At 49.4% G+C, this 25,519-nt stretch overlaps 1 protein-coding gene across 1 annotated transcript; it reads left to right on the top strand.

Annotated features, from left to right (window-relative positions):
• Positions 1-446: 446 nt before the first annotated feature.
• FBXL14 (F-box and leucine rich repeat protein 14) lies at positions 447-4,052 on the top strand. The gene has a single exon (XM_084206649.1). The coding sequence runs from the start codon at positions 522-524 to the stop codon at positions 1,722-1,724; it is 1,203 nt and encodes a 400-aa protein (XP_084062775.1). The 5' UTR covers positions 447-521; the 3' UTR covers positions 1,725-4,052.
• The last annotated feature ends 21,467 nt before the right edge of the window (positions 4,053-25,519 follow it).

The raw sequence follows: 25,519 nt of genomic DNA, 5'->3' as shown, positions 1-25,519 counted from the left end.
GGAGCGGAGCGGGCGGGCCCGGAGCGGCGGAGTCGGTACCGGCGGCGGGCGGGCCGGGCCGGGCCGGGCCGCGCCACCCCCTGCCCTCGCTGCCTCACCGCCGGCGCGGGATGCGGGCGGCGCGGGGCCGCGGGCTGTGAGCGGCGGCAGCGCGGAGACAAAGGGAGGCGGCGGCGGCGGGGCTCGGCGGCCGGCGCTGGGCACGGGGCGCGGGGGCCGCCGCCGGGGCGCGCCCGCCGGGATGCGGCGCGGGGCGGCGCGGCCGCGGCAGCAGCGCGGCGGCGGCAGCGGCGCGGCCCACCCGGCGCGGCGGTAGAGGCGGTGGGGCCGGGCCGGCGGTCGCGCAGTAGCGTCTCCCGCGCCGCCCGCGCCGGCGATGTGAGGGCGGCGGCGGCGGCAGGAGGAGCGCGGCGCGGAGCGGAAGGCGGGCGGGCCCCGGGCGGAAGCGGGCCGGGCCCGGCGGCGAGGGGCAGCAGCGCGGCGCCGGCGGGGGCGGCCGGGCGCGGGCGGGCGTGCGTGCGATGGAAACGCACATCTCGTGCCTGTTCCCCGAGCTGCTGGCCATGATCTTCGGGTACCTGGAGGTGCGCGACAAGGGCCGCGCGGCGCAGGTGTGCACGGCCTGGCGGGACGCCGCCTACCACCGCTCGGTGTGGCGGGGCGTGGAGGCCAAGCTGCACCTGCGCCGCGCCAACCCCTCGCTCTTCCCCAGCCTGGCGGCGCGGGGCATCCGGCGGGTGCAGATCCTGTCGCTGCGGCGCAGCCTGAGCTACGTGGTCCAGGGCATGGCGGACATCGAGAGCCTCAACCTCAGCGGCTGCTACAACCTCACCGACAACGGGCTGAGCCACGCCTTCGTGGCGGAGATCAGCTCCCTGCGCTCGCTCAACCTGAGCCTCTGCAAGCAGATCACGGACAGCAGCCTGGGCCGTATCGCCCAGTACCTCAAGGGCCTGGAGGTGCTCGAGCTCGGAGGCTGCAGCAACATCACCAACACCGGCCTCCTGCTCATCGCCTGGGGCCTGCAGCGCCTCAAGAGCCTCAACCTGCGCTCCTGCCGGCATCTCTCCGACGTGGGCATCGGGCACCTGGCGGGCATGACCCGCAGCGCGGCCGAGGGCTGCCTGGGCCTGGAGCAGCTCACGCTGCAGGACTGCCAGAAGCTCAGCGACCTCTCGCTCAAGCACCTGGCCCGCGGGCTGGGCCGCCTCCGCCAGCTCAACCTCAGCTTCTGCGGGGGCATCTCGGACGCGGGGCTGCTGCACCTGTCGCACATGAGCAGCCTGCGGAGCCTCAACCTGCGCTCCTGCGACAACATCAGCGACACGGGCATCATGCACCTGGCCATGGGCAGCCTGCGGCTGTCCGGCCTCGACGTCTCCTTCTGCGACAAGGTGGGGGACCAGAGCCTAGCCTACATCGCACAGGGCCTCGACGGGCTGCGCTCGCTGTCCCTCTGCTCCTGCCACATCAGTGACGAGGGCATCAACCGCATGGTGCGGCAGATGCACGGGCTGCGCACCCTCAACATCGGCCAGTGCGTCCGCATCACCGACAAGGGCCTGGAGCTCATCGCCGAACACCTCAGCCAGCTCACGGGCATCGACCTCTACGGCTGCACTCGCATCACCAAGCGGGGACTGGAGCGCATCACCCAGCTGCCCTGCCTCAAGGTGCTCAACCTGGGACTTTGGGAAATGACTGAGAGTGAGAAGGTCAGGTGAGAGGAGGAGGAGGGTGCCCCGAGACCTCCATCTCCTCTGGAGGGACTCACTGACTGACTGACTGCTGCAGAGGAGGAGAGAAAGAGAGAGGGGCATGCACAGAGACATGCTACCCACGCACTCTGGCACCACAGGGAGGAACACAGAAAGAGGGTATATCCTCGACCCTTCTGTGCTGCCTCCCTATCCTTGCTGTGGAGGAGGAGGAGGAAGGGGGACCAGGAGGACAGAGAGAAAGCACCTATCCATTTTCCAGGTCATGCCTCAAGCTCCGTACTAGGGAGACACAGTTCTCTCCCTTCCCACAGCATCCTTCCCTGCAGAAGAGGTAGAAACCCACATTTATGCACTGGGGCTAGAGACACCCCTCTTTATCCCCACTCCCACATTCCATCCCCTCAAGCACTAAGGATGGATAAAGAAAGACCCTTGTTCTGCCATGTATTCAGAATAGATTATTTTTGGTTTATATAAACGAGAGTGGAAATGGAGATGGGAACAAAAAAATAAGTTAACAGCAGCAAAGGCTTCCTAGCTACACTTGTGTACCCAGCCACCCAGTCATCCTGCGCTGGGCACAGACAGAGCTTTTGATAAAACAACCATTCCACCTCTGTGCTTGCCCCTCCCCTGTCAACACATTAGTGACAGAAATACTGCTCCCTAGGTACATTGATTTTTTTTTTCCCCTTTTAAATCTCTCTTCAGTCTCCAGTTTCATATTATTCTCTGCTGTGGGTGGATACAGCCTCCCACTATTCCAGTTCTCCACTGCACTGAGACTAGCGATAGCTACAGCCTCCCCTTTTGTCAGTATGTTTCCATGTCATCCTGCACTATGGGTAATGGAAAAGTCCAGGCACTCCATTCTCCCTCCCCATCTCTCCACTGGAAATGAATACACCATTTCCTCCTTCTCCTGTCTCTGTGGGGACTGGACACAGACCCCACTCTCTTAAGCCTTCCTGTGCACTGGGGGACTCTGAGAGTTACTGAGACTTGTCTTCCCTTTCATCATTCTCTCTTTTTCTCCCCTCCTCCTCCTTGGCAACAGGGATAGACATATCCAGCCACATATCCATTCCTCTCTGGGTTGGGGGTGAGCAGGTAGAAGGGAGTCCTTGCTCCTCTCTACCTGGGTGACATGAGGAAGAATCTCCAGCTTCATTTCTGCTTCATTTGAGATACTGTGACCTGTTTTTATTTTGAAATGCATAAAAAAAATTACTGCTACAAAAACAGCCTCTTACTCTCCCATCTATCCCTTGCTTACATCCTGTAATTGATCCCAGTTTTCCTCACTCATTCTCCCCCTTACAGTATTCATTTTCTTACATGGTTTTATTTTTAAAGACATATGAAGTTGCTGTTCTTGTGGATTTTTAAGTACTTTTTTTTCTGCTGAATATATTCTATATATATAAATATATATATGATGTCTGGCTACCTCGTTTTAATTTGTTACTTTTTTTTTTCCCCTCCTCAAAAGCCCTGGAATTCTTACAGGAAAGAGATTTTGAGACTGAAACATTTTTGTGCCTAGACTGGAATAATGCCCCTTGGGTTTGTTCTTATTTTATCCCCTCCTCCGCCCCTACCCCTTTTTAAAATTTTTTTTTATTTTTAATTTTTGTTTTTAGGCTTACCCTACTGTGTCCCATCTCCACATTCTGGTTGTGCCTCTCCCTCCCTCTTCACTGGGAACTGGGGACCCAAACTGTGCTTCTGCATTTTTACTCTTCTAGCACAAATATGTAACGTGAGAATCCACACTGAGGATTGGGCTACTGTTAACAGAAATGTGTAAAATGCAAGTTTGTTAAAAAAAAAAATTATATATATATGGATATATGCAAGTGCTTTCCCCTCCCCTCCTAAACCACCTACAAAAGGTCACTGTGCCAGGCTTCCTGTTTGTAGGTGGAGAGGAGCAGAGCTGGCCTACAGGCCCCAGGGCTGCCATGTGAAGGGGAGGAGACTGAAGTTCATCTGTCTTATCTCTGTTCTGTCGATAAAATGGAGCTGGGTCTTTAGATTATTTTTTAATCATTATTTGAAAGAGGAAGAGTAAGTTTGGGTTTTGTTTTGTTTTTATTTTTTTGTTTTGTTTTTGTTTTTAAATATCTTGGCTTTTTTTTTGCTTATCTGTTCAAAATCTCAAATCCTCCACAGTAACAGGCCAGACCACGGAGTTAACACAAACCCGGAGACCCCTATGGATTAATTGTACTGTTTGTGAATTTGTATAAAAAAATAACAAAGATCCTCTTAAAACATTTTATATTCTTACAGTAAAAGGTTAAACATATTTATATAATAAAAGAGGAAATATGAAGTATGTTTTTGAAAAAAAAAAAAAAAAGCCGTATCTGTGTTGTCTGTACTTATTGAAGACGTGTGTGTCTGTTGGGCTTGGTAAGAACAGCCTTGTGGCTGCTGGTGGGATTTGGGCCTGGCTCTGCTGAGCGATGGAGGAGAAGGAAGGCAAGGAGCCTCCTCCTGTGCAGGACGTTGGGTAACATCACCAGGAGGAGTTTGTAAGGAGGGGGTTTGGCATGACCGGCCGTGGCCGTGAGGGTGCTGGCAGCATCCCTGGGGACAAACCCTGTTCAGACTTCTGCTGAGTCTGAGGTCACACAAACCTAAAGTGCTGAAACTTGCAGCTGAATCGACTACTTGGTGATAGAGGACAGCATTTGTGAGGAGGGGAGGAAGGCCTGTATTCCTGTTTTCTTTTAAAGCTCCAGATGAATTGTATGGTGGAGGATTTTTGGTCATTTAAACTGTGGCCCTCCCCAGATGGAAGACCCATCAAATAAAAACATTTCCCAGTAGTGACAGCCACCAAAAACCTGCACCCTTGCGGATCTGGAAAATCTGAAACATCTTTGTTGATTTCCACTGCCCAGCCGAAGGTTAAAGAGAAAGTAAAAAGTGGAACCGTGTTAAAAAAAAAAAAAGTTTGAATAATCTAAGGTGTCCTTTGTCCTCTACCATAATCTTTCTCCTCAACGTTATGACTTTTAACCCGATGCGGTCCCTTTTAGCCTCCCCGACGTGGGGTGTTTCATTGTTGCAGGAGATGGAGCTTAAGCGGTGTTTATAGGGCAGCCACAAAGCCCGTCTCCCCCAGCCCGGCGACGGGGCTCGCTCGCCCGCTGCCCCCTTCCTGCCTCGAAGGAGGGGGAATGCGAAATGGTGGAAGAAGGCAGAGCCATTGTTCAGCAAAGTTAAAAGAGGAGCTGTCCTTGCTTGCTTGCTCAGTCATGCATACTCAATCTGGCCGGGCCCGAGTCCCTATGGAAAGGAGGAGGGCGATTCTTCCCCTCTTTTTAACATTCCTCTCCAGGCCTGGCTGTATTTAAGCTGCTTTCCTCCGCGCCGAGGAGGAGGGAGGGGGATGGTCTGAAGTTCCTGTACATTTGCATTTTAAGCACTTCCAGCACTGAGCAGGCCACTTTGTTCCCCGCTCCAGCAGCCGCGCTGGGTGCTGCTCCAGGTGGGATGCCCTTCCAGAGGAGGTGCCCTCGGCGCCCGCACCTGCCTGCCCTGCTCAGCCCCTGCCTCCACAGGTATTTTGGCTGAGGCTGGACTGGGCATACTGTTGTTGCCAGCACTACCCACCGCACCTCTTAATGCAGTGCTGCATTTCAAACGGGAAAGTAGTGCCTGACTCCCGCCCTCTTAAAAAGAAACACCAACTCCTCCACATCCTAAGGACTGGACTATCTCAGGGTCTGGACTTTGGGGCGTGTGGTGTTCTATTCCCTCCTTTCCGAGACTTCCAAGCTTTCTGCTGGGAGTCCATTGACAAAAGCTGCATTGTTCGCCTTAGGGAAAGCCACCACAATTGGATCTAATTGAGCCTGACACTATATCCATCTTCCCCTACTTGGAGGGAGGTGCTGGGGTCTGTCTTTCCTGCATTAAGAAAAGAGTTTACAGTAACTTCTTGATGGAAAAAGAGCATGTATGTATGAGTGTTATAAACAACAGGAATTCCAGATCAGGTTCCCGTAACAGCTGAAAACGTAATTGCTCCTGGGGTCAAGCAGCAGTCCCAGCCAAGGATGGGGAATGATAAACCTCTCATAAAGTAGGTTTGTTTCTGCTGGGTTTGGGTGAAAATGGCATCTCCTTATTAAGCCCCATGTTCATATGGATAACAGTGGGACATCTATGTTTCAATACAATGTGTGTGCTCATAAGGTCCATAATCAGAACTAGGACAGGATACATTTTTTTTCCTAAAAAATACCCTGAACTTCTTCTCTCAATTCTTAAAAAAAACAACAAACCAAAAGCATCGCCCACATGGCCCAACATCCCCTTTTAAGAGGAACACAAGCCAAAGGAAGTTGCCAAAACCAAAGCTTCCCTGAACCCCAGTTCTTAGACACCCTGGACTGTTCCCGTAGATGGAGCAAGTGCTCCTCATACTTTCCTCTCATGCTCCATTGTGACAGCACCTCCTCAGACACAGAAGCCAACAACCATAGACCAATTACCACATAACTTCTTAGCATAACCAACCACTCTTGAATTTTTGAACATGACTCAGTTGGAAACTGGGGTAGAAAACCATAAAAACCACTCCACTACTTGGAAATGAGCTGGAAGTCTCCTGTCTGTGAGCCCACAGTGCCCCAGCAGTGGCTTTGGTGCCAGCCTTCACTGCTGTGCCCAGCAGAAGTGCTGGGGCAGCAGGGCACAAGGCAGGGCACAGAGGGTGGCCCAGGGACCTGCTTTGTGGACAGCTCTGAGGAGCAGAGGGGCCATGCTAAAGAGGTGGTGGCAGAAAGCAGAGCAGGAATGATGTGGAGGAGGGATGAAGTGAGTGAGCAGGAGAGGAGGCAGCCAGAGACTGAGGGGCAGCAGCTGGGGACGCCAGCTCCAAGCCGCAGCGAAGTCCTGCATGTGCGTGGGGTCCCTGGTCTGCTGCAGCAGCTGCTCCCCTCGCCAGCTCCATGGATGGCTCTGCTCCCTGGGAGCTGGGAGGAAAAGCAGGCTCCACCTGGGTCCTACTGCCCTTGGACTAGCACATGGGAGGTCCATGCATGACAGATTTACACATTTTATACCTTCCCGCTGCACGCTGCGGGTTGGGCTGAATCGGTTTGTCATGGTGGCTCCGGGGGCCTTTGTTTGGTGCTAATAAATAACGGGGTCACGGGGCAGCTGTCAGCCAAACCACCTGGGGCCTGTGCTATGGCCAGAGGTGATCTCCCTGCTAGACAGCACAGAGCTTAACACTGAACCTGCCCTTTGGGGGTCAGGGAAGGGTTAAAATGAGACCTGGGTGGCCAAGAGGCTCACAGAATTTGGAACCAAAGCTAGAAGTCAGCACAGGCTACCATTAACAGCTCAAGGGGAGATGTCCCTGGATCTGGCAGCCTCGCTGTGTATGTATGTGGGATGCTCCTGGCAAAGTGAACCCTTTTTTTTGTTTTCTCTCTGTTTCTCCTCTACCTTAAATGCCACTCTTTCAGCCAGCAGCTCTTTAACAGTGCCTTCTGTGGAAGAAAAACATAAATGGATAAACTCGACTGGGTGGTGTGGGCTGGACCCCTCAGGACATCAGCGAGGCCCCGTGCCAGAGCTGCTGGCTGGGCTGCACTGACACTCCCCACCATGGCCAGCCAGCCAGGCCGTCCTGCTCAATTCCCCAGCCCCAAGCTGCACGAAAGAAAGAGCTGGAGAGGGTTCATCAGGCTCCTGTGCCAGAACTTAAGCCTCCAGCCACATTTGGCAGGGATGCTAGTGCTTCTCCCCCTTATTTAATTACATTTACCATATGCACTAGCTCAATGACAGCCCAAACTGAAATCGCATGATGGAGATTTTGAAAGATCTGAATCTGATCTGTCCTTACAAGATGAATGGAAATGGGATTTTCCTAAAAAAAAATTCCTAAAATCTGTGGAGTTTCTTAGACAAGGTGTCAAAAGTTTAGTACCAGTGACTGGATACATGCCCTGAGCAAGTGTTTCCACATGAGAGGGTTACTGAGACATAAGCCAAACTCATATTCTGCTACAGAAACTAACCCAGATCTAGAAATGGGAACCTCCTCCTAGTTATTTTCCTTCCTCTGAGTCTTGTTTCTCTGGGCACAGTCTAGTGATTTCATGATGAAGCAATTTCCCCTCCCAGCTCTGGGAAAAAAAAAAAAAAATCCCTAAGAAATTTTATCTGAGCTTGGTCCTGTTCCTCCCTCTCCTTTGCCTCTTTCTCCCCTCAGACATCCCAGCTTTACAACCCTTGGATGTCTTTACGGGTTTGGCAGTTGGCACACAACATCACAGGGGCACGCAGCATCACAGGGGCACGCAGCATCACAGATCTGCAGCCTCTCTCCTTGTTCAGTGAGCTGAAATGCCAAGAACTCCCTGCCATTATCTCCCTTGGTGACAGCTGCAGTGGCACTCCTGGCTCCCCAGCTCCAGCGTGGACCAGGTGCATCGTTCAGCGCCGTAAACCCCTCCTGCCACACACTGGGTAGAAGCCTTGCAAGGCAGTCGTACCACAGGCGAGCCGCTTCCCTCTGCTTCCCCGGGCTCCTGGAGCTGCCAGGGGTGCAGTGCCCGACTTGGCTCTGGCACATCTCCATCTTCTCGGCCAAGGCACCCTATGCAAACTGACCCGAGGTGACGGCGATAACGAGATCCCTCGGGTCGCTCGTCTACCTAACACCCAGGAAAACCAGAAAAACAGATGGAGACCATGCTGCTGCCCGTGGTGCTGGCACTCAGTCGCACGGGCTGGGTGGCGCATCCCCGCCCGGATGCCGATGCCCCGGAGCGGCAGGGCCGGCTCCCCGCGGGTGCAGCGCGCGGCTGGCCCGCCAGGCGGCAGCATTGCCCGCCGAGTGCCGCCGGCGCTCACGGCCGCGAACGAGCGGCGCCGCTCCGGCCGCGGGAGCCGCACTGAGCCCGCACGCCGCTCTAAGGGTCACCCGTGGCGCCAATGGGGGCGGCGAGAAATCGGATGGACTAAAGGGCTCACCCGTTCAGCCCTGGACACGAAGCAGCACGGCGGGGCAGAGGCGGGCGGTGCAAAGGGATGGTGAACGTCATCATCACCAATATCAGCATTTGGTGATGGTGAAGGGTCCTGCGCCATAAACCAAACTGGAAATCCACACTTGGCATAGCTGAACTAGGAGTCGGTCATAGAACTAGTGAATGGTTTGGGTTGGAAGTGATCTTAATGATCATCTAGTTCCAATCCCCCTGCCATAGGCTGGAACACCTTCTGCTATGAAACAGTTGCTTAAAGCCTAATCCAGCCTGGCCTTGAACACTTCCAGGGACAGAGCATCCACAGCTTGTCCAGGTAACCCGTTCCAGGGCCTCACCACCATCACAATAAAGACTTTCTTCCTGTTAAGCAATCTAAACCCAACCTCTTTCAGTTTAAAGCCACCCTCCCTTGCCCCATCACTACATGTCCTGGTCAGAACTCCCTTTGCAGCTCTCTTGCAGCCCAACTGGGCACTGGAAAGTGCTTCAAGGCCTCCCCAGAGCTTGCTCTTCTCCTGGCTGAACAACCCTAATTCTCTCAGGCTGTCTTCACAGAAATGCTCCAGCCCTCTGATCGCTTCCATGGCTCTCCTCTGGACTAGCTCCAACAGGCTCATCTCCTTATGTTGGAATGTGCATCAGTGTTCCCCATCATGCAAGAACTTCACACCCCAGCCTGAAGAGCTGCCTCTTGGAAACTGTCTATCCTAAACTTAGCACTTCTGTCCTAAAACTACATCTCTTGACATCTATAGCTTATAACAAAAATTTTTTTTTAAAGCATGCCAGTGCGAGAGTGGTAATGGAGCAGGACAAAATTAAAGTAATGCTTGGATTATTTTATTTTGGTTTTGTTGTGCAGGGTTTTGCTGTGTTGTTGGCACAGTTTCTCCACTAGATACCTCTGTAGTGTTTAAGCTATCTGGAGCTGTATGTGTGTGTCCTTTTTAGCACATAAATTTAAACAGTCTTTTTTATCCAGCTCTCATACTGCTGCTACAGGTACAGATGGTGTCTTTTTCAGAAGCAACTACACCTTATAATTTACAGAATTTTAATAATTAGCTTCTGCAGACTCATTACATACACAGACATCAAAAAGGGAAAATCAGCACTAATGGGGGAAGAGAGGTGGAAACAACTTGACTAAGAGGTGATGTCCCAGATCCACATGTGACCAAACAGCGCCTGGCATCCACCCCTTCCATCTCCAGTCCTGCTGGTTTCTGCCACTTGGAGCAGCAAAAATGGAAATGAGTTTTCCAGCCTAAGGTAGTCCTGGAGAGGAAGGGTCAGGACAAAGAACATCTTCCTAGTGTTCCACACCAGACTTGCTCAGCAGCCTGGAAATGCTGGTGTACAAGTGTGGGCTGTGGAAGAGCTCCCAGCAAGAAGCCATCTCTCTCTCTGTCTCTGAGCAAACTCTTCAGCTGTCACAGCTTTTACTGCAGGCGGTGGCCAGTCTGACCCAACAAATGCAGAGCTGACAGCCCTGCAGGGACATGTCCCAGCACAACAACGGGTACTGCTGTGCCTGCAGCCCTCCGGCTGCTCCCTGGACATCCCCACCAGGACTGTCCCTGAGCAGGGACCACCCATGTGGACCAAAGGCACCACAGGGTCCCTAAGGCTGCCAGTGCTGTCTCCTCCCCTGGTCTCTCTTCCCCAGAGGCACCTGTCCATTAGCACAGACTTGCCCAGACCACACCGAAGGCCAACCGAGCGACAGCGACTTCTGCTCCGCACAGCCAGACCACACTGCACCAGGGCTGGTGCCAGGGCTGCCCACTCCCTTCTCCTCACCTCCCCTGGGCTCTAGTGCAGGAGCCACAGGGACATCGGGGGGAACATGGGGAAATATCTCCCACCCACACCTGCCAGGGACTCAGTGGGACAGGGGAGGCTGCATGTGAGCGGCCGGGTGTAACTTCCACCCTGTCCCTAGTGCCAAAAACAAGCATGTTAAAGCTAATCTACCCCTGTCTCAGCTCAACTGCTTTTCTGTGACTAAGCCCCTTATAATGGTTTTACTAAAATCCCCTTTTGATGGAAAAAATCCCAGCTGGAAGTTTCGGGCAGCGGCACAATGTGCAAGTCTGCGTGTCCCTTTCCCCAGCTTCACAAAAGCCTCTAATCGAGTGGAAAATTTGCTGGAGGCCAGAGGTTTAGGCCTGCAATTATTTTTTAAGGGATTATCAGGAGAGAATGGCGGTACTTACGACCCTCCCTCTCTTTGTGCTCTGCTCTGGGCTGCTTTCAGATGGACTCAGCCAGAAACCTAAACCACCGCAGCTGGATCCAGCAAAACCAGGGCTTGGCTGGGCAGCTTGCCTCCTCTCTGTCTCACAGGACAGATCCCAGACTCCAGGTTAGATGAGTCCCCATGCAATGAACAGAAGTGCTTTTCCACAGAAGCAACACTCTCAGATTTTTTTAAAGAAAAGCTTGAGAAAAAGTAAACTATTCCAGCCCCATGAGCCTCAGTGAACTGAAAAACCAAGGAGCCAGGAGGGATGAGGTCCATTGGACAGGCTGGGCTTTGGCTCTGCAAAGCCATTATGTAGGAGGTCTTACACAAGTTACTTGCAGCAGGCTCCAAAAAAGACTTGGCACGGAAGATGTGCACACTGTAACACCCAGCTTTTGAGGGCTCTGCTCCAAGGGTGGATCCTGGCATTGGGGTCCTCGGTGCTTTAGTGGTCTCTGAGAACAGTCCTACACCACTGAGGATCCAAAACAACTCAATGCCAGGCATGGCAGCACACTGAGCACGGGCAGGCCAGAGGAGAGCTGTGGAGGCACCAGTTGTTGGCTTCTTTGGGTCTGGATTGTAGCTCATATTTGGATTCAGGTGTTTATTATTTCTTATCAGTAAAACAGTCTCACTACTGTGAGTTCAGCAGCAAGGCACAAAATGGCCAACAATCTCTTGTCACAAGGTCTTTTAAGACTAAACTATCCAATGAAGAACTGACACCTAGATTATTTTCCCTTTTAACCCAATAACTGATCCCAAAGAGCCCACAATGCAGACTTTTCTGCCCAATTACAAAATGCCACCCAAAGCCATGAAGAAGAAGCATGAAGAAGAAACCCAGGACAATACCCTGTGCCCTCCATTTTGCTTCCATCCACAACACACTAAAAATCCCAAAACCTCAATTTCTCACCAAGTGATACACCTACACCGCTCTCTATAATCTATTTCACACTTTTGTGGATTCCAGTCTGTCTTGAAGTCGGGGAAACTTTCTCCATGAATGAGGGTCAGAGTCAGTGCTGCCCTGGGGGTCAGGGCACCCCAGAGCAGACAGAGAAACATTCCCAGTGCCCTGGGTTTCCACAGAGAGGCACTGCTGGCCCTCCTGTCTGAGGGGCTCCCAGGAGCTGCCTGCACTCACACCTGGCCCAAAATCAGGTGCTGCTCCCCTTCCATCAAACTGCCACATTCCTGCTTGCCTAACAGCAGGTGAGCCATAGCCAGAGGGAGCAGAGGTGTTCCCTGCTTCCCAACAGTAGCCTAAGGAATCAGGAGACCCCTGCTTGAATCCCTGCCTCCCTTCACTTCTAACTCATCCTGTGTGGGGAAGGCACAAACTAAGCACAGCAAAAAGGGCTGCTCTTCACTGCTCCCATGTCAGCCACTCTACAGTGTGGGTGATTATTGCAGACCTGGAGCAAGAAACGAAACATGTGAAGGAAGCAAAGGCTGAAGATCTCTCAGCAGGTGGCATAAAGCAGCTGTTGGCTAAAAAGGAGAAGCAGGCTGTGATCCCTGAGCTTTCCTGTGTAAGATGTTTCAAAACTAAGTAGCAGCTGCCACTGGGGCTTTTTTGATCTTATTGTGCCCACGTGTGCTGGGTGTGCTCTAAAAACACCTGGGCAGGCTGAGGGGCCAGGATGCTTGCCTTCTGGATGGTGGTCAGATTCAAGCACTTTGGGGCAGGCATTTAAGTAAAAAAACTCAGCACCCGAGGGGTGTTAAACCAGAAACAATTTAAAAACCCTAGACAAGCACAAAGAAAAAGTAAAATTAGGTATTTGTGGAATTATGATGCCTCCAGGAGCTAGGTGGTGCCTAAGCTGGGGATTTTGCAATTTTGAATGCTGCCTACATGTCATTTGGCTTTGTTTTGGTTTTTTCTTGGTTAAATTTTTTTTGCCCCTCTCTACCTCATCATCTCCACCCACATGGACACTGTTTTTGCAGGACTGAAAGACAGTAAGATAAAAAGACAAATGGCCAATTCTGCTCAAAATTGCTCATTAAGGCTGATATGCTTTGAGATACTCTCCGAGTCTGCTCTCCAAGACTGCTGGGACAGTAAAATCCAGCACCCCAAGATAAGGAATGCAGTCACCAGTAAGGAGTAGCACAGGATGTGACCTGTGTGATTCCCTAGTGGCACTAGAAGTGTAAGAGCAGCTCCAGCCCCAACTTCTCACCCACATAAATGGAGCATTGTGCACAGTGCCACATTAAGAGCCATCCTTTACTACCTCCAAGGAAGCAGATCTTGCCCCAGCCTCTGTTCTTGAGCACCACTGGTGAGCCTTGCTGTTGGAGCCAAAGGTCTTTCTCCTTACCCAAAGTCTGCTTTCCACAGATAACCCTGAAAAGCCCTGCTTACAGTATCACTGAAACACCATGGACTTCCAGAGATCAGCATCCAAATTCTGCACAGAGGCAGGATCATACACACTTAGATCATTTCTGAAAAGGGTTTATCCTACCTGTATATAGCCTGCAGTCCCCTTACTCAACTACTTCTAGTTTACTTCTAATAATTTTTCTCCCTATCCACCTCAAATATTTTATTTTTTCCCCAGATTAAGCTGTGTTTTTAATGCTCTCCACAAAATGGCAACAGAAAAAAAGTTGAGGCGTTTTCTGTTTCAGACAGCCTCTTCCGTCCTGCATGAACACTCCTTTCCCTGAGTCCTCACACTCAGCTCCCTCCCTGCAGATGCATCTCAGATGCCACAGTCAGCCTTGTGAAGAGCCCAGTTATCAAGCTGCATTGTACAAGTGGGTTTCTAGATGTATGATAAACATGTCTGGAAACTATTACTATCCTCACAAGTATTTGTGTCCCACAAGAACAGAATCCTGACAATGTAAAGAGATTTACCTCACTGGGATGTTACAAAGATTTCATATGTCTCAATATTATAATATTGTTAAGGTATATATTATAATGAAGATACAACTTGTCACTGTTAATTTCTGTCCCATCCATGCCACTTCCCTAAAGAATGAGCCCTGCAGACAGAAGGGTTTCAAAACACGTCTGTGGTTACTGCTCTGGAGCTGTGCTCTGTCAGAGGCTTGGTGTTGAAAGGACTGTCTATATGTTCAGCTGCAAATTGTTACAAACATTTAAAGAAGCTGCAGTTTCCAGAAATGAAGGACAAGTTATTCTTCTTATGAAAGCTGGGGAGTTTCCAGGGTCTCTGGTGTGCCAGCAGAGGATCCAGAGCCAGGACAGATAATCATGACAGAAAAATCTACAAGTGCCTGAGGACCACCTATGCAACATCTGCACGTCTCATGCACCAGGTGCTGCTCCCTGAAGCACATAATTTGGGCATGCACTCAGTGTGCCACTCCTACCAGCTCCTGGCTCCCACCAGAACGATGTCAATGTCATGCACTGCCTTCAGCGACGTGCAGAGCGAGGAGCCAGCCCCAGCTCAGAGAAATCTGTCATTTACCAGGAATACGTTGTGTCAGTGCAAATCCAGCCCACAGCTGGGAAGTGGCAGGACATACTTGAGGTATCACACTCACAGCACAGGAACAGAAAAACTGCTTTGCCCACAACCACCCAAAAACTGCAGGCAGTTTAAGTCAAAGGCTTAAAAGGAGGCACACAGAGAAGTTGGGGGTCAGGCTCCAAGAGGGACACAGATTCAGACTCCAGAAAAGAGGCTGCAGAGAGGAGTTCATCCTAGCAGCAAGTGTCACTCTGCACACAGATGCACGTAAAACAGCTCTGGTCACTTAGTCCATGGATTCTACACACTTCAAGAATGGGAGCACCTCACCTTTCTGCATGAGCTGTTCTCAAAAGCTACGGCTGAAATCCTGGCAATAGTTCCTCACCTTCTTAAAAAGTAAAAGAAAAAAAACCACCCAATACAACAAAGAAAAATAATCAAAAATCCCTCCCAAATCAAGAGTCTGCTGCAGCACAGAATGAAAAAGTGCTTACTCTTCTTCAGGAGCAGATCATATTTCTTATATCAGGCTGAAAGTGGCCATGGAATAGGATTCAGCACATGAACGCATTTCTGGAGGATCTTTATTTTAATAAATATGCAGGGGGAAAACCTCTCTCAATACAAATCCTATGGAAAATATTGCTCCTGTAGACAGAAGAGAGACCAGTTCTGTTTGTGTACTCAGGCACTGCATATATGAAGATATTTTAGAGGCCTCTATACTTAGCCATTGTGGTTACAATCCTTCCCAGGCCAGAGGTAGCTGTGTAAGCATATAGTCAGCACTAGCTAAACAAGTACTTTTGAAACTGTACTATTATTACCAAATTAGTTAAAGAAGGGGTTTTTTTTTTGTTGGTTTTTTTGGGTGGAGGGAAGGGGAAAATCTAGACTTCAAGATAAAAGCATTAAAAAGCTCACAAAAAAAAACCCACCCTGAAACAAAACCCTATCACCCTTCTAACCCTTAAGAGTGAGATGTGTTTTTTTCAGTATCTCTTTTCATTTAACTGCAGCCAGACCACTTCAGGTCATGCTTTCACCTGACCTCAGCAGGATGACAGCCCTGGGTCCCCAGGGTGCTCCAAGGACACCAGGGTGCTCCAGGAAGCCACGGGGGTGACTCAGGCAGTCAGCTCCTTCCTCTGAGTCAACGCTGCCCCAGTGCTCCAGCACCAGGCAGAGGGAGCTGACCTGTTGTCTCTCAGAGGAAATGAATGGGTACCTGACCACACTGGTGGCTGGTAAAGCCAACACCAAGCTTGGCACAAACACTGGCGTTTGGCTACGTGACTGCTCTCCGTGTGTGTAATTACACTTCTGCCTTCCGCCCTGCTCTGTCCTGGACTGCTTCAATGGCTGCTGTGTTTCACCCAGCCCTAAATGCCATCTGAGGCTTGCAGGAACAGCTCCAGCACTGCCCAAAACTAAGAACCTGGAATTTTATTGCTGACCCCACCTTTGGTTGACTGCATGACCTAAGCAGGTCTCTCCTACCTTTTCCTCTCCTTTGCTTTCCCTACATGCATTGGGGAGATCATGAGAAGAATCTCTTCTGCACTGAAAGACACTGGTGGAAAACCCCATGGAGAGCACCATAAAGGTGAATTATGTGAGACAGCATTATTAATTAAGTATGCTGATTAAACATTCTGGGACTTTATTCAGTAGAAAAGGCATTAGGGAAAATAAGGAAGATTTGTAAAGAAAGAAATGAAGTCTTTGGATTTGATATAATCAAGATCTATGATCTTTCTTTAATTCAAGAGAGCCTTGGATTAAGGACCAGACAAGTATTTCCCCCTTTGATGTGAGGGAGTTCAGTGATGCCTACTCTACAGAAAATTCTCAAAAGGTGCTGAGCATTAGCAGGAGGGTTTTTTTCCACAGGCAACTCTGCTGCCTATAATTACCTGAAGAAAAACTCATCCTCTCCTTCCCTAATCCCAGGGCTCTGATTGCATTCTACATTTGTGCTGGGGACTCCATTGTGGAGCCATGTGACATTTACAGCACACAGTCTGAAAAACACTGAGGAAAAACCCTGGATCTGAGACTTGGCACAAGCTTGCTGAAGGTTCACTGAAAGGTTCCCCAAAGGTTTGTGACTTCTCAGCACAACGAGGAGCAAGTTACAGTTTGGCACTGTATCTTGCAGGCTGGGCAAGTAAAAAATGTGATCAAACTTGGAAGCTTTGACCAAGATGCACTTGGAGAGTTTCAGTTCAGTTTAGGCATAAGCTCAGTTCCAAACTCACAGGCTGGAACAGAGAGCAGCCAAAGGATCTGCACTCACCTGCATGGCAAAGGGCTCAGTCAACACAGGTGACAGGGACTCACAGCAGACCTAGCCACTACCAGCACAGACACAGCCATGGGAACACCAGCACTGCAGGTCAAATAGGGAGTCACTTCTGAAGCAAATCCCCCACCAGTCCCACCACCCCTGCAAGTGGTTTGCAACTCTGAGCGGCCTTAGAGCTTGCAAATGGGATTATCTCCGGAAGAAACTGCACAGCAGACCATGCTTGAGGAGGATACTCTGTGCATCCATGGGATCAGATAAAAACTAGTCCAAAATGACACTCCCCCACCCCACAGCGTTCTTGCATGGGTGCCAGGTCTTCAGCACCACCTGAGCCCCCCCCCAGGTCTGCTCTTCCTGGCCCACTCTGCCACAGCCACCAAGAAGTGGGGGTCTGCTGCCCAAGAACTGGAATGCAGAGGTACAAAAGTACCCAACTACTTGGGATATCTGCTTTTGAGCACCATCTGCTGGATACTACAACTCTTAATCCCCTCCAAGCCAGAGATGCTGGCAGGCTACCTGTGATCACCCAGCAAGATGCTGGGGTGTGGAAGCAGGGAGCCTGTCCCAGGCACCCCGGGATGCCCTGGCAAACAATGTGCCAGTGCACATCCCACACTGTGTGAGGGCACCACAGGGGATAAATCAGTGTCCACTGAAAGCCATCAGAGCCCAGAGAGACACCCACCTCCAAGAAAAGGCAAAGGCAGCATCAGCCTTCCCCACACAAGTGAGCTGCTTACAACTCCCTGAATCTGAATGAAACACTCTGCTGAAAAAAGATGCCCATGAGAACACCTAAAAGGCATTGTTCCCCAAGAGGATGGAGCTGCACAGGCTCTGATGATGCAACATTTCCTCCTGCAGCTCTGACCTGCAGAGGTCACCTGTCCACCACAATGCTGGAGCAGATGACTGGTGAAAAGTAATTGAGACAGGTGAGACAAGATGGGCAATTGTCACCTTGAATCTACAGTCCACCAGGAAAAAACCAGCAGCCTCATATCCTACATTTCAGCCTTCAGGTGATTAGAAAGTTGTGGCCACCTCTGATCCCAGTAATCATTCAATGCAGAGATGTTCTGGAATCCAAGGCTAAGGCAGTGACTCCTCTAAGCTAGTGTCCACTGTCAGATGTCTCCCAGGAAGACACTGGAGGTTTATAGGGCCAGGAAGAGCTTTTAATTGGCTACAACTGGAAGACCGTCCAGAAGAAGGAAGCCCCACACCTTCTAAATGAGCTAGATTAAAATTAATAACTGTGTGCAAGATTTTAATCCATATATCTAATCCTTTCTGCATTCTACTACGTTCTCAGTCTCAATTATTTATGTGCTGTAACAAAAAAATAAGCTTCATGTGTGTCAGATGTTTAATTTCAATTTCACTGGAAACCTTGTATTACATAAAAGTATACACAGGAATGCCTGGTTTACTTCTCTGTACTTCTACGTTTATATACTTCTGTCATGTTGCTTTTTATTGCTCTTCACTCTAATGAAGGATGCATAGTCTTTTTCAGTCTTTCCACACCTCTAGGCATTTTCATCACCTTGTTCTGTTAAATATTTGTAGCAGGGTGATCAGAAATGAACTCATATTATTTTATTTTTGAGACTGGAGTCCCAGAGAATCGCTTGTAGGGTGATCAGAAATGAAGGCACAATATTTTATCTTGAAAACCCAGAGAATTGCTTGCCTTTCCACCAAGGAGATCCCACACATCCCCAATGCCAGCAGGCTCCTCCTCAGCCAAAGCCAGGGGAGAAAGGGAGGAAGCAGGGCTTGTTTCACCCTGTCACACTGCAGAATTCAGGACTACTGGAGCAGTTCTGTGCTCCCAGCCTCAGCTGTGGTAAGGCAGCAAAAAGGCATTAATCCTGCTCCCTGCTAGGAAACAAAGTGTCCCACTCATTCCCGAGAAAAGTTAAAGGCACTCATTTCTGAGGGACTTGTGGGGTGGGCAGACACAGCGCAGCTCTCCCAAGATAGCTCAGAAATAACCTGGGAGGATCCCAGATGAAGGCTGGGTGTCTTCTTACATCTGTCTGGTTTCCCAGATGGAGTGTAAACAGTGGCACATTAGCTCAGATTAATTACAGGCTGCCGGTGTTTTGCTTTCATGTAGCGAGCTCTGGGAACATAACACCACTGATAATTAAATAGCGCCTGCCATCAAAGGGCTCCAAACCACCCAGCAAAGCAGGCAGGCTGCTCCAGCAGGGCGGCCGGGGCGGCACACGGCAGCAGCTTAGCAGGACACAGGAACACAGCACGCTTGTTTAGGAAATGAGAATTTCTACTGAAACTACAGAAGGAATTATCACGTGTTTTACATTAAGTACTGTACAGTCAGACCTGGGCAGGATTAGCAGCAGTGCCAGGATGATCCATTTACACGCAAAGTTTTATATCCTATGAGAAATATAACTTCTCCCGTGATAAGACTGCCTAGTTGTTTGTTTGTTTTTTTTCCCTGGAACAATGGCTCATTAATGACTGAAGAATAAAAAAAAGTTATGTCCCATTTTGTTTTCTGCAGGGTGAGAAAAAGCAGAGAAAAACTCATGGGAGTAGACTTAATTTTCTGTGTCACCATATCCCCTTCTTCCCCAGCTCTTCCACACACACCGCTGCCCATTGGTTATGTGAGATTTTGTGCCAGGCTCGCCAGGGTAGCAGTGTCAATACTGGGGTGGATGATCAAACCTTCCTTCTCTTGTGCCATATCCCATCTGGGTTACCACATCCCTACTCATTTCCTTTTCTGTCTCTGCTTTTTCCAGACTCAAAGCTGCTTTTCTGTTCTCGCCCCGTCCCCTTGAATCAATGCCCACCAAGGTCAGGGAAGACCCTGGTCAGCTGGGATGGCTGAATCAATTGCTCCTGTAAGGCTGGGCTGCTCCCCAAACCTGCAGCCCTGAACCATCGATGTTCTCTTAAAGATACTAAAATGAGAGGGCCATGTGGAAGCCAAAGGGACAGCAGGGGTTGCCAGGACAGAGCTTTATGCTCTCACTTGGAACGAGGAGCAGAACTAATGGAGGGTGCAGGTTTCTCCTGCCCACCACCTCACACTGCCTCACAGAGAGGACTGGGAACCTGCAGTTCAGGTACCCAGCATTCCAAGATCAGCTGCCCTTTGCAGGCAGGATCTAGGGACATTAACATACTGAAATATACACCACATCCCTTCAGTATTCCCAGAGTAACTCAGAAACTCCAGCTTGAGCATCAACAGCATTACTGAAGGGCAAAACCTTTGCGCTGTCCTCATGAGCCCAGCATTATCACTGGTTTCACACAGCCTGCCCTCTGTGCAGGGACAGTGACTGATTCAGCAAATTTCACCTTCCCCAGACTTAAGGCAAGGCCACAGATGTTCTCCAAAACCCACTTGGGCTGCAGCCTGCCCACTGACGTGGGACAGCCAAAATGCCTGGCCAGGAGCAGATCCACAGCAATGACAGCCACAGGGAAATGGGCTTGAGGAGAAAGAAGGAGAGGAGCAAACTTCACAGAGGAGCAACACTGATTTTTGAATGGTAACTGCATGTTGCTGTGGTTTAGTTAATAACCTGAAGTGAGACATACACTGCCATGCCACCTCCTCACCTAACAGAGGCATCTTTTTGACACATCATGCAGACTGCCATTGTCACATAATGGTTGAATAAAAGCCATGGATATTAAGTCTGCACCCACAGCATTTGAAACAGCAGCAGGAACACACTGTAAGGCATCAGGCAATAAAGTACAAGAAACTCAAGGAGATGGAAAGCTACCAAACTTCTACAGTATCAGCCAGTATCGATCAACTACTTACCACCTTCCTATGAACCATGGACAGTCAAAATGCAGGACCAGGCACAGAGCCCACAAATGAAGCTAAAGAGGAGTACTTTTCTGCTCTCTCACACTCCTGAGTAACAGAGAGGATAAACTACACCTGGGCTGGTTTAAATGGCAATTGTAATCATTTGCACTCTCAGCTGCTCACAGCTATCAGTGCCCAGGTAAAGCCCACTAAGGAAAGGAGCCAATCAGGCTTAACAGAAGTCCCAGAGGCTGGGTTAACCCCATAAACCTCAGTTCCCAGCCCTCTCCCTCACAACTGAATACTCCAAGTTAAATCTGGAAGCCTTCATTGCCATTAGCATGAAGTGTATGTCCCAGAGCCTTTGGATTTCTCACTTTAGACCAGTGTGCCACGAGCTCTCTGCCAGTAAAGCCGGGTGGCTTTGGTCTGCAATGTGTGGCTTGTGCTGCAGGAATATTCAGGGGCCCCAGTGTGCTAGGCACTACAAAGCATGAGACAGAAATTAATTCCCATAGTTACTGTCCTCCTAGATAAATGTAAAATCTTATACTGAAGAGTTTTCTCACCTCCTTTTTCAGCAGGACAATCATACAGCAATACTGGCATTCCTCTCACAGTGGCATAAGGGAGAAGACTGAAAAACGAGATGTGACTGCAGCGTGTCAGATGTGCAGGCAGGTGACTCTGGAGAGCTCATGGAGAAAGAACAGGGGTTTCCACCCACTTGTTTGCCTGAGTATGTCCCCCAGAGCCCCAGCAGATTTATATCACTAATGCAGCCACAGTCCCTTGCTGTTATTTAGATGTGGCAGAGAAAACAGCAAGGTGAGCTGTGTCCACTCCTTGGCATTTCCACACCCCAGGAATATCTTCCTTTCTCATGAAATCACTCCCACTGCACTAGCAGAAACAGCAAGGGAAGACAAGCCAAAAAGTAGAACTAGAAACTGCAAAACCCAAGCCCTCTTTAGCCACCAAGCTGCATCTGTTCCTCACACATTTTGTGGAAGGATACATTTCTGCTCCACCACCAGTGAAAGCCCAAGGTCTCCAGCTGTCAGTGTGCTGCCAGCACTGGGGTTCTGATATATTTAGAGCCCACAGCATCACACCAGCTCCTCTGCTCATTAAGCCATGATATTTGAGCTATGACTTTCATTGCTGCTTTCAAGGTAATGTATCTGAACAGACTGTAAATCTGGTTGCTGAGCAAGAAAAATATGGTTGCCCCAATGTGACAAAGTCATTGCAATGAGCTTGTTTTTATTATTTAAAGAGCAGGTTTCAGGTCTGTCTTGCAAGGACAGACTCCTGATCAAGACTAAAAATCTGGGTGAGACAACTGACCAATGCATCTGACCCAAGGCTGAAAATAAAAGCTGGCTTCCCACCTTAGTTTCCAAGTAAACTGCACCAAATGACGCAGCACCCCATACTGCATTTCACAGGCAGTACAGATATATTTAGCCCAGTACGCCCCTCCCAAGGCACAGTGTGGGGCACAACTGGCTGAGCAGAATCCAGGCAGGACACAGGAAACAAACCAGGCAAACCATCCTCTCCTACTCAGTAGCATGGCTCTTGTTCACTTGCTTTGTTTAACATAAACAAACAAATAAAACCCCAAAACAAGGAAACCTCGCAAGAGGAGTTTTATTTTCAGGTCAGGCAGCAAATCCAACAGTTGTAATTATGTCCTGGAAATTAGCAGTTTAACTTATTTGTGTTGTTGGGTGTTCTTTGCATTTCCATCCAAGAGTCAGACAAAACCAGCATCTAATCCTTTCCCCAGAGGCTTGTGAGAGAAAATGGTGCAAACACCACACAAGCATCAGTACATGTGAACATGGAATCTCCTTCCATGGATGTGAAATGGGGAAAACCAGCCACCTGAACAGGGATTCTTGGGTGCCTGAAGGAGCACACTGGCTGCTTTTGGGATCTAGAAAAGTGCCCGAGGGAGAGGAATTTCAGTGGTGTATAGACAACTAACTTGCAAATATCTTGGTGTATTTCAGAAGACACCTCCCCTGCAAGATGTTTCCAGGGGATCACCCCAGGGCTGTGGGAGGGTTAGAAAATACATGTAGCTCTGGGAAGCTGAGTTTTTACCCTCAGGGCCCTAGGAAGTGATCTTCTCCGCAGCCTCCATCAAATCAGATAACAAACAGCCAAATTATTGTGATTAGAATGCCAGAAGGCAGTAGCTGCTCAGAAGCATCCACCAGGCAGGGTTTTGGCCACCAGCTGGTTGAACAAGGCGATGAACCAGAGATGTTCCCAGCCAGAAAGCTACAAGAGGGCTGTCTGCCTTCTCTAGAAGGACTCTGCCACATAGGAACAGGGGGCATCTTTCTGGCTTCCATGTAGGGCAGTCTCCTGGCCTAAGCTGAAGAAATTACACACTGAAGTCTTAGGCATAAAAGACTTCTCAAATCAGGAAGATGATCCATTGCATACTGGAAATGACTCAAGAAATCACAGCAAAACATAACAAAGTTGTGTGAGCAGGAGGATCCTGTCAAGACCCCTGGCTGCAGCTTTGCCTAACAGAGCTGGCTTTAGTTCAAGTCTCTGGGAAACTCTCACTCCCAAGGATGAACCTTCAGTTCCCAGCTGGCCCAAGCAGAGCGCGATTCCTTAAGGAGCCCTCAGTGCAAAACACAAAACCACTTCTCTTATCATCTTCCTCATCCCCAAAAGGGAGGCAAGGTCCAGTCAGGGAAGATTTGTGGCCATGATAAGACTTTAATGTCTGAGTAACACTCCAAGCACAGAGACTTTTTGATTTCTCAGACTTGCACTACCTCATCCTCTCCTGTGACGGTTTAAGGGGCCAAGTGGAGTGGCTGACTCCTAGACTTTCCCTCCTTTCCCCTAAAGTGTGCTCTCTTCAGGCCTTAGATCCATGTCCTTTCCTCAGCCAAGAGAGGCCAAGCACAGCTTTTTGCTCATATTACTGCTGCCCCAGACAGCCAGGAGAGGAGACTATTATTTAAAGATGTGCAGAGTGAGACTGGGATATGATTGTAGTTACTACCCCTGGGTACCTGCAGCAGAGGACCACAACGTGCTGAATAACCCTCCTCCTGCAGGAGAGCTGAAGAAACCTCTTTTTCTTAACAGACTTATTAAGAAGCAGTAAAAGATTTTTCACTAATTAGAGGTTGAAATACTGTTTTCCAAAACTCCTGCAAGTCTTTCCTATCCTACAGGTTGTATATGTGTCACTGACAAGGTCTATTACCCAAACACAGAGGAGTGACAGGCATAGCTTCTTATCCCTGACTGGGTAAGTGCAATGCTTGGAACCAAATTTGTGATGCAAATATTTGAAGTTAAAATTTCAAAATTCAGGTCTCTTCAGTAGCGCCTGCTTTAGCACGCTACCACTGTATCCATAATGAAAATCACTTGTTAAAATACAAAGAGCACAGTAAGCTCTTCAAACACAAACACCAGTCCTCCTCTACATACTGGCCAAAAAAGTTAACATACTCACCTAGCTCATCACTGTTCCAGTGATGTAATGTTTGTAACAGTCCTGCCATGCACAGGAGAGGTTTCTGTGAGAACCAGGCTTTTCCCCTGCAAGAACAAATCTCCCCCTCCTTTAGATTAATTGATTTCACACATAGTTGTTTATGTGTGTGGCCTCCCTTGATTTTCTGAGCTCTCCTCACTCCAAACAAAACAGCTTAGGGATGTAGATGGAGCCAACTGCATCTGGGAAGAGGGGAGATAACACCTCAAAGCCAGACAGAAAAGGACATTTCTTGCTTCAGAAGCTTTTCTCTGGATGACACTTTGAGGCAGCCTGACAAAAGCATGCTTCTGGGGAACACCATAAAACTGCTTCAGAGACACGCTGCACAGAGCCCGGCAGGAAAAACCTCCCCACAATGGTGGGAAGGGGCAAAAGGAACTTCTGAGGAGAAAGATATATGGCAAGCTGTGAGACTGCAAACAATAGATGCAACCAGAAACTGTCTTAAATTTTAAAACATCCTGATTTCATATAACAGCTTGTAGCTAGCCTGGGAGAGCACCAGGACCCCCATTTGTGCATGGAACATGTAGCAGGCAGCTGTGCAGCGCAGTACCGAACGCTGCATCGGAAGGAAAATTTATCTTTGGAAAGAAATCTGGGTATTAATTTGAAAGCACAACACAGAGCAAGAAAGATTAACTGCCCTCAGCCTCTCCAGCCATGTGGATACACCACGGGTTCAATCTGCACTGAATTACAAGTCATCACTGACAAAGTACTGAAGTAGCCAGCCAGCAAAACCAGTGGAAATACACTTTGGTGGATCTGGTCAGAATCTCAGTTCCCCAAGAAAGGCTGGGATTTCAGCATTTGCCTGCATCCCAAATAGGGATGAAAGGTCAAAACATTACACTATTTCATAGCATGAACAATTCCAAATGCTCTTGATTTGAAAATGCAGGGGTGGGAAGGAAGATATTATTGATAGAAACAACACATTCGAAATGTTTTAGCAGAATTTTTCCTGTCCACCAGCACTGTACAAATATATGTGCCCTGGAATCCTGTCTTCCATTTTCATCCCCGCAGTGCCAAAAAAAAAAAAAAAAAAAAAAGATGTGGACATGCTGGAGAGGGTCCAGAGAAGGACCACAAAGATGGCAAAAGGAGTGGGAAGCCTGCCAATGAGGAGAGGCTGAGAGAAGAGGGCCTTGAGAAAAGAAGGCTTAGGGAAGATCTTATCACCATCTTCCAGTATTTAAACAGCGGCTACAAAGAAAATGGAGACTCTCTTCTTACAAGGAGCCACATGGAAAAGATGCAGGGTAATGGGTTACTCCTGGGGAGATTCCAACTGGACAGAAATGGAAAATTTTGCACAATGGAAACAATCAGCCTTTGGAATAATCTCCCTAGGGAAATGGTGGATTC

This window comes from Fringilla coelebs (genome assembly GCF_963513975.1).
Source record: "Fringilla coelebs genome assembly, chromosome: 5".
Classification (NCBI taxonomy): Eukaryota; Metazoa; Chordata; class Aves; order Passeriformes; family Fringillidae; genus Fringilla; species Fringilla coelebs.
The sequence above is the reverse complement of the archived record's forward strand: the minus strand, read 5'-3'. Positions and strand labels throughout refer to the sequence as shown.

Excerpts from the sequence above, each read along its gene's own strand:
- FBXL14 (XM_084206649.1), top strand. The coding sequence starts at position 522 with ATGGAAACGCACATCTCGTGCCTGTTCCCCGAGCTGCTGGCCATGATC.